The 10,000-nt window shown below is 37.2% G+C and overlaps 2 protein-coding genes across 2 annotated transcripts in view; one reads left to right on the plus strand and one right to left on the minus strand.

The window, feature by feature from the left end:
• Positions 1 to 10,000, minus strand: part of LOC137638479 (vascular endothelial growth factor receptor kdr-like) — a 242,008-nt gene that overhangs the window by 220,559 nt on the left and 11,449 nt on the right. The gene's annotated exons all lie outside the window — the stretch shown is intronic.
• The window catches only part of LOC137638487 (craniofacial development protein 2-like), a 24,336-nt gene continuing 21,358 nt past the window's right edge, over positions 7,023 to 10,000 (plus strand). Inside the window, exon 1 of the mRNA XM_068370583.1 lies at positions 7,023 to 7,181. Within this exon, the coding sequence (XP_068226684.1) occupies positions 7,023 to 7,181 (159 nt within the window). The remainder of the gene's footprint in view (positions 7,182 to 10,000) is intronic.

Genomic DNA, 10,000 nt, shown 5'->3' on the forward strand with positions numbered 1-10,000 from the left:
TCATTCCCAGACACACCTACATGTGCGTGAACCCAACAAAATTGAACTGTTATACCTCTCCTTCCAACAATAAAAAGCTATTCTAAAATCTTTAATACTAGAGGGTTATTAGCATTAAAAACTTCTATAGCTTGAAGGACAATCCTTGCATCACTAAAAATTGTAAAATTACCCTCCTTCTCCAACGCTATTTTCTCAATAGCGGTTAATATGCCATACAGTTCGGCAGTAAATATGGAAGCGGTCAGAGGAAGTGCACCTCTACAATTAAAACCATTACTATGTACTCCAAATCCAACGCCAGCATCAGATTTGGAGCCATCAGTATAGATAAAAGTTGATCCTCTATGTTCTTTAACATGTTCATTAAAAAGAGACCTGGCTTCTAGGTCTGACATATTCTTCTTATCTCCAATAAAATATTTACAAAAAGATATCTCTGGTAACTTCCATGGAGGCGTTGATGATACCTTGAATGGAAGTACCTTATTTCTAATTATATCCAGACTATTTAATAATTGTTTCACCCGAAAGCCATAAGGTTATGGAGATTTTGGGTGCAACTCAAAGTATGATGCGTGTCTTACAAAGCTTACAGTCTGAAAGGCTAGAGGGTTAGGGAATCTTTGCAATCTAAACCAATACCGAATAATGGAAGACATTCGGTAAAGGTCTAGAGGTAACTCTCCAGCATCAACAAGGAGACTTGGGATAGGGGAGGTTTTAAAAACTCCTGTAGACAATCTAATACCTGCATGATGCATCGAGTCTAATATTTTTAACCGGCTTGGGGTAGCTGAAGAATATATTTCACATCCATAACTAATTTTGGAAAAAATCAAGGCCTTGTATAATTTTAAAATAGTATTGCGGTCTGCCCCCCATGATGTATGGGACAATACTTTTAAGATATTCAGAGCTTCAACACATTTAGCTTTTAACGCTTTTAAGTGAGGAACCCATGTAAGCCTACAATCAAATATCAAACCTAAAAATTTAGCTTCACTTGCACATGGTATCCGTTGACCTTTAATGTATATATCCGGGTCTGGATGTACTCCCAGGATACGACAAAAATGGACAATGGTAGTTTTACTTGTCGAGAACTTAAATCCATTCATGTCAGCCCACTGGATAATTTTATCAATAGAGAATCGGATTTTTCTCTCAACCATTGCCATTCTGGCTCCAGCAAATGAAATGGAGAGATCATCCACAAATAATGTTGAGAGAACATCCTGGGGAATTGCTGAGGATATCCCATTAATCGCTAGTGCAAAAAGGGTTACACTCAGCACACTACCCTGAGGAACTCCTTCTTCCTGGCACTTACTCTCTGATAGAGCTTCCCCAACTCTCACTTGAAAAACTCTATGTGAAAGAAATGCCTGAATAAATAGTGGCAGCTCTTCTCTCAATCCGATTTCATGAATGGTTTTAAGTATACCATATCTCCATATGGTATCATATGCCTTTTCAAGGTCAAAAATACTGTAACATGGTGCTGTTTGGAAGCAAAGGCTTCACAAATAGAAGACTCAAGTTGTATCAACACATCAGTCGTTGAGTGCATTTTTCTGAATCCACATTGAATCGGTGATAAAATCCCTTTATTTTCAAGGTACCATATCAGCCTTGCATTGACCATCTTCTCCATGATTTTACATAAACAAGATGTCAATGCAATAGGACGATAGTTTGCTGCTAAAAACTTGTCTTTACCGGGTTTTAAAAAGGCTAAAATAATGGCTAGTTCCCAAACACTTGGGTAACTATGATCATGCCATATTCTATCAATAATGCTTAAAATAAATAGCTTTGTATTAAAATGTACATGTTTAATCATTGCAAATGGAATTCCATCAGGTCCAGGGGCTGTATCATTGCAATGAGCAAGTGCGGAATCAAATTCTCTTTCAGTGAAAGAAGAATTATACGACTCTTCCCTTCTTGTTGCAAAATTTAAAATTTTCTTTTCCTCAACGCTCCTATACTGGTGACCAGGGGCTCCTACACACTTGCTGGATACATTTGAAAAATGATTAGCCAGGGCATTGCTAACATCATTTGCTTCAGTTACATACTGACCATTCACCCTCAACACTGGTGGTGGGTTGGGGGTGAATTTGCCAGCTATATTTTTTACTTTCCTCCACACAGCAGATGGTGGTGTTCTACTGTTATTGGAGGAAACAAAAAACATCCATGACTGGCGCCTTGCTTCTTTCATGGCACGACGGAACTGTGCTCTACATTTCTTGTACATAATTAAATTCTCATCAGTTCGGAGTCTACGCAATCGTGTTAAGAGATCTTCTTGTGGCTCTGTGGAGGGCAGTTAGTTCTGAAGGCCACCACGGGACTGGTCGTCGTTTGAATAACCCTGTTGTTTTGGGAATTGAATTGACTCCTGCTGTATGGAGAGTTCCACTCAGTAAGTCTATGGCATCATCGATATTTTCAACCTGTTCAGCGTCCCCCTCAATTTTGCTTAGCTCACAAAATTTTTCCCAGTCCGCCTTGTCAAGATTCCATCGTGGCGATCTCTGTATAGGTGGACCATTGTTGGTGTTTATAATGATTGGTGCATGATCACTAGTATGCCAATCATCTAATGTCCTCCAATCGAAATCGAGAAGGCAATTAGAGCTTACGATTGATAGGTCAATACCTGACAAGGTACCTGTCTGGACATGAAAGTGTGTGGGCTCTCCTGTATCAAGGAGTCCCACATCTTCATTTTCCACAATTGATGATATGATATTTCCCCTCGTGTTTGCGAAAACATCATCCCACAAAGGATGTCTACCATTCAAATCTCCAAGTAAAAGAAAAGGTTGAGGGAGTTGTTGAATCACCTCCACTAAGTTATCATACAAAATGTTATCATTTGGAGGCAAGTACAGAGAACAAATTGTATATTTTTGCCCTATGTCAATCTGTACAACCACTGCCTGCAGAGGTGTACGAATAGACAGAGAAACTTGGGGAACATCTCGACGAACGTATATGAGACTTCCGCCATGGCTACCCACTTGGTGATCATATGGTGTCCTATAACTAATATATTTGCGAGGACAAGGGGTATTATGATCAAGTTTGCTCTCCTGTAGACAAATAATTATGGGGGAATGCTCATGAATAAGGAGCTTAAGTTCTTCATATTTGGCCCTTAAACCCTGACAATTCCATTGCAAAATGGAGGAAAAAACTATGGTTTATAATTTGGTAGACCCCTTGGATGGAGTCTTCCCATTAGCAGTTTTTGATCTAACACTATTTTTAGGTGGTTTTATTAAAAAGGGTCTTGATAGATTGGGTTTAGCATTTATGATTTTCTTTTTGTCTTTTTGATATGATTGTTGAGGAGGTTGGTGGACCTCTACTTGAATTTCCGATTTATTTAAATTGACTTCCAGATCAGAAATATCAACAGACAAATCATCATATTTATTTGACGTCGTAATTTTGATATTTCTTATGGAAGGGGGCGAGAGAGATGGAGGTCTCTCTCTTTTCCGATTAGTAGGTTTTGAGCTACCAGGTTTTTGCACCTTCCCCAATACAGGTGCACCTGGTAACTTGGTGTCAGGTGGCATCTCCATCAAATCAGGCAAGGACATGGCCTGAGAGAGGTTAGTACTTTTGTTGGTAATGGGGAACGAAGGCTGTACAAAACTGGGCAATGACCCATTTTTAATACACTGTGGCAGAGCCTCAGAAGGCAATATGATTACCTTGTCATGCAGTACTTTATCATCAGAGGTTGTATTTCTTTTCTTAGGATTACTGGCAGTGCTAGGTGGGGTTGATGTCTCCTGTGGTAAATTTACCTTTGATTTTAAGGCCTTTGCATAGCTGGTTGATTTATTCAACAGTCTTTTTGCATGTCCCACACTTATGTGTTCTAAACTTGATTTGTTTAGGGCAGCTTCCTCCAACTTATACAGTTCGCATCTCCTATCAGTTGATTTATGATTCAAATTGCAATTTGAACACCTGGCCTCAAGTGTACATTCTCCATGATAAGTTTTGGAGCAAATACCACACATTTTTCCATTTTTGCAAACTTTGGATAGGTGTCCAAATTTAAAACAATTAAAACATTGCAGGGGCTTTTGTTTGAAAGGCCAAACTTTAATCCTTTCATTTTCAATAAAAATATGGAAAAGTACATCAGCATCCTGGAAAGTAAGTATAATCAATGAAGTTCCAGGAACCTTATGCACTTTCCATACATTTAATGGACACATAGAAAGTATCTCTTCCTCTGTAAATCGTACAGGTCCTTATTAAAGATCACTCCCCTTTCATAACTAAAATTTAGACGTGGTTTCATTTCCAATGTAATTTCATCACTGTCTGTCTGTAAGTTAGATAGTATTGCAGACTGAGTCGAAGATTTGGCATGGATGAGATAATTAGTCTTCCCAAAACGAGATATATCTCCAGGTGCTATGGTTCCTACTTTTTTTTGGATAAACTTACATATCTTAAAATAATTCCCTATTATCCCTTTAGGTTCAGCTAAGAGCCACATTGGTGGTTTGGGTTTTCTCTGTGAAGGCATGGGTACATTTCTATCTTTTTCAAACCAATCAGCAGGTTTGTACACATCCAATTCCTTTGGGACTTTATCACAAAGAGCTCCCATGATGTTCAATTCGTTAATTTTGATACTACTAATATTACTTATGGCATTAAACGCTTCATCATGACTTTCAAAAGATATCCAAGAGTCCCATTTTTCATCTCCGAGTCTCATCCTTATTTCCTTTATCAATCCATAGCACTCAAATGCTCTATATATATCATCATAATTTTCCTCTAATGGGATTTGGGAAACATGAAGGAATCGTAGTTTCCTTGTGTTACCCAAATTGCTAGATTTTTTAACATCAGTAGAGTGGTCCTTTTTAGTTCGAAGGTTGTCAACAGAATTTTCCTTAATTACAGTAGCAGAAATCGTCAACAGTGCCGGGGGGGAGTCAGCAAATCCAGGGGATGGGGAGTCAGTATTTGAAGGGTCCATATTTAAGGGTGAGATTTTCATGTTTTTTGTTGTTGTTTTGTTGGTTTACCTACTTGAGAATTATAAGAAAGTATCATACGTTGGATAGGAAATTTGCATTCTCCACTATCGGCACAATGAGAGTATACTTCCCAGATGGTCCACTCCATACCCTACCCGAAGGATAGCATCAAAACAGATATAGAGGCACAGGTGTAAGCTAAACCCGCCTGTTAGGACTGAGACCAAGGAAATATGGAATCATCCTCCCTATATCTGTAATGATGAACTTCCGGCCAGAAGCCAAGAATCCCACCTCAAGGATTGGATCCCCCTGGATTCCAATGACCCAACCCTTGAGAGTAGTACCGCCAAAAAGGTCCAAACAATCTTTGGGATGGCTGAGATCATCCAATACTCTCATATATAGCTTTGAATGCGAATATCTCCCAACCGTGATCCCTTCTCCCATTCATCTAAGCAGGCAGTAATAACGAATGTGGAAATATCCACGCCATTTAAATAAAATAGAAAAAAAAAAAATAAATGAACAAATAAAATAAATAAATATATATATAAATGCATACATCTACATATATATATATATATATATATATATATATATATATATATATATATATATATATATAACTTAAGAAAAATAATAATCATAGAGATAGGACAGCAAGATGAAAGAAAGTTGATAAAATTAGGAGAAGGTCGAAGTAATATTAAGCAGGAGAAAAAGATGAAAGAGAGAAATTTAGATTCGAACTGGGGGAGCAATTTCCCGAAGTTCGAGAGCCCTCTTGCCCGTCACCAAGATTCAGCACGGGAATGAAATGCCGTGCTGAAGCTCAATGACTTCATCAAGGCATTCTCTCATTAAGAGGGTTATAGTTTATGAAGGAATTATTTAATTTAATGTTGTTTCTGTTCTTAAAATATTTGTTTTCCTTGTTTCCTTTCCTCATTGGGCTATTTTTCCTGTTGAGACCGATGGGCTTATGGCATCCTGCTTTTCCAACTAGGGTTGTAGCTTAGCAAATAATAATAATAATAATAATAATAATAATAATAATAATAATATATACACACATATCTTTATATATATATATATATATATATATATATATATATATATATGTATATATATTATAGGTAGTAGGTTGACTGGCCAGCCACCCGTTGCTATACTACACTAGAGAGTAATTGGGTCCTTTGACAGGCCAGACTGTACTACATGGAGCCCCTCTCTCTGGTTACGGCTTATTTTGCGTTTGCCTACAAATACACAGAATAGTTTAGCCTGTTGATTATACATTCCCCTATGTTCTCATACACATTAAAACACTGAAGTTACCAAACAATTCTTCTTCACAGTACTATAATTGTTCAGTGGCTACTTTTCTCTTGGTAAGGGTCGCAGAGACTCTTTAGCTATGCTAAGTAGCTCTTCCAAGAGGAGGAAATTCCAAAATCAAACTATTGTTCTCTAGTCCTGGGTAGAGCCATGGTCTATGCGCCATGGTCTTTCACTGTCTTTGGTTAGAGTTTTCTTGCTTGAGTGTAAACTCGGGCACACTATCCGATTTTATATTTTTTCAACCTTCCTTACTGTCCTCCCTCCAGTTGAAGTGGCCTTGCATGGTGTATCGGCTCCTCCATGTTGACCAGTTTTTCCGACTTTTTTCTAGTCTATGGGTTTGATCAATCATTTTATATCTCTGTACATGCTGTTTTTTTCATTTTTCTTATTTATATTTCTGTACATATGGTTGTTATCATTTTTGTTAATTTAGTTTTCAAGTATTATGCATCTTTGTCATTACCATTAATTCTTATGCAGTCTGGAGACACTGAGCAAAATCCGGGACCAGTACGTCCTAGATTTCGTCAGTGTCGTCTACTGTATCACAATATTCGAGGTCTTCATGCAAATATTCAAGACCTTACACTTGCGTCCAGAGAGTATGATATTCTTTTGTGCTCAGAAACTTTGGTTTTTAATATGAGGCACTTATCTGAGCTCCTTATAACTGGTTTTAAGAAGCCAATAATTTTGAAACGGGATGCCACTCCTAGGGACAAGGGAATGGTTGTGCAGATTAGTACTGAGTATCCTGCTTCTCATAAGTCCTGCTATGAATGTGGAAGTTATGACATTCAGGTAATAAAAGTTAGTGGTAGGCAAAACAACTTTTATTTGTGTTCAATTTACTGGAATCCAGACATGGATGATTCTATCTTTGATAGAAGAAGATGATAGAAAGGCCTCTTTTGTTATTGTTGGTGATTTCAATGCTTACCATAGGGAGTGGTTAAACTCTGCTTCTCCCACTGATCCCCATGGCTTAAGAGCTTAGGACTTTACCTCGGAATCAGGCTGTGAGAAAATCGTAGCAAAGCTACTCACAGGTAAGGTAATTGCTTGGACCTAGTATAAACTGACACCTCTAGCATTGTAAGAATTAAGGTTGGTTCTCCAGTTGGAACATCTGATCATGCCTTAATTTCATTAGTAGTGAATAATGAACGGCATGTCCCTGATGTATTAAATTAATGTGAGATTTATACAAAATCTCAAGCAGACTGGAAGGGCATTTTGGGTATTTTTTTTTTTAACTCTAATTAGTTATAATTGTATAATAGTGCGGAGTATGTTGTTCTTTTGAATAGGAATCTGGTCAACATAATTGAATGGGGTATTCCTTCTCGTGTGCTAAAGTACTAGTGAAAGATAAACCCTGGTTCAATGATGACTGGAATGGCATTTTGAGTAATCTTTTGGGCTTGAATTGGTCACAATTGTATACAGTAGTAGTGCTGATCCTTTTGTTCCTTTGAATGAGAATTTAGTCATCATAATTGATAAGCATATCCCTTCTCGCGTGCTAAGGTACCAAGTGAAAGACAAACCATGGTTCGATGGTGGTTGTAGAGATGTTTATTTGGAGAAGCAGGAGCCCTGCAATTTAACCATAAATGAAATCCTTTCTGGTACAACTCCGGAACATAAGTGGTGGACTACCGTTGAATCAGCACTCTTTGGTGTAGATGCAACAGTTCCTCCTTTACTTAAACCAGATGGCTCAGTCACTCACTGTCCAAAGGAAAAGGCAACCCTTTAGGCTGATCTGTTTGACAGTAAGCAGAGTAATGAGATACTTGATCTGCTTCATTTTTGTTTTCCTGAGGCTATACTAACTAGTTTAGCTTTTTGATCTCGGGAAAGTAAAACTCTGTTGACGGACCTTGATGCTTATGGAGGTGTAGATCCAAATGGTATTTTCCTTTGTTTTTTATAGACTTAAGATTTCTTAGCTCCAATGTTTTCTGTTATTTTGCGCAAGTTAGTAAGAAAAAGAGCTTTTAAGACTTATGGGAGAATTGGTAATGTTACTCCACCATCTAAATGTGTTTGTGGTAGTTCAAGTCCAACTCATTAATGCCCAATTTCCATAACTCCCATATTATTTAAATTTTTTAACGTCTTTTGGAAAGAAGTCTTAATAGGTTTGCTGAAGGTAATCATCTGTTCCCTCGTTTGCAATATGGTTTTCGTAATGGCCTTGATGCATGTGATGCCCTTCGTACAATCCCCAATACTGTACTGTGACGGGCCGAGAGAAAGGTTACAACTCAAAGGCAGGAAGCAATCAACTGAGTAACTTTATTATAGAATACTCTCCTTTATATACAAAACCTCAAGGCAACAGGCATTTTCATGTTCACAAGACAGACAATGTTACAGAGGAAAACCAGAGACATGATTATTCAGGTTCTTTTTAGTGCGAGGGAAAAGCGCAGATACAAGCATAATATATACAAAATAATTTATGTACAATCGTGTGACACACGGTTGGTACAGTACATAAATCCCTTGATTTTGGTCATGAAGTTCGTATGATTGGCCTTGATTTTAATGCTGCCTTTGACTGTGTTAATCAGGAGGTTCTTGTTTTCAAACTCAAACAGTTGGGAGTAGGTGGGTCTCTTCTTAGCATCATTATTGAATTTTCAATAACAGATCACATACCTATACTCACCATAGTGAGTATAGCTATGTGATATCTGGTGTTCCTCAGGGTTAGTGTTCTTGGCCCATTATTTTTCATACTATATGCATATGACATGTGGTTTGGCCTAGAAAATAGGCTTGTTGCATATGCAGATGATGCTACTCTCTTTGCATCAATTCCATCATCTGAATGTATATCTGGGGTTGCTGAATCCCCTAATAGAGATCTAGCTAAAATTAGTGCATGGTGAAAATTATGGGGCATGAAGTTGAATCCTAACAAAACTCAAAGTATGATTGTAAGTATTTCAAGGATTGTGGCTCCTCAACATCCAGATCTCAGCATTGATAATGTTTCTTTAATTCTGTATGATTCTTTACATTTCAAGTGTAATTCTTGACAGCAAATCTACTTATGAGAAACAAATTAGGTCTGTGTCTTATTCAGTTGCTTAAAAAATTAGCTTATTGATTAAGTCTTTTAAGATTTTCGGTGATCAATCTATTCTGAAGAAGTGTTTTGAATTCTTTCATTCTACCTCGTTTCGAGTATCGTTTTCCTGTCTGGTCTTCACTTGCTGATTCTCATCTTAATTTTTTGAAGAGGAACTTACGGCCTATTAAATTTCCTATTCCTGATCTAGATATTAATTTCTCGCACTATCGTTCAATTAGTTCATTATACATGTTGCAAAAGAATTTTCATAATTGTGACTACCCTTTACATTCAGATCTTTCCAGACAGTTTCATCCTGTTCGTATTACCAGGCAGGCAGTTAATTCTAATGGTCAGGCCTTCTCCATCATGAGGCTCAATACTAAACAAAATTCTATAAGTTCTGATCTTCCTAATCGGGTATACATATACATCTATATATGCAATTACACACATATATATATATATATATATATATACATATCTATATTTGCAATTACATGCATATATATATATATATATATATATATAT

The sequence above is a fragment of the Palaemon carinicauda genome, chromosome 1 (assembly GCF_036898095.1).
Source record: "Palaemon carinicauda isolate YSFRI2023 chromosome 1, ASM3689809v2, whole genome shotgun sequence".
NCBI classification, from domain to species: Eukaryota; Metazoa; Arthropoda; class Malacostraca; order Decapoda; family Palaemonidae; genus Palaemon; species Palaemon carinicauda.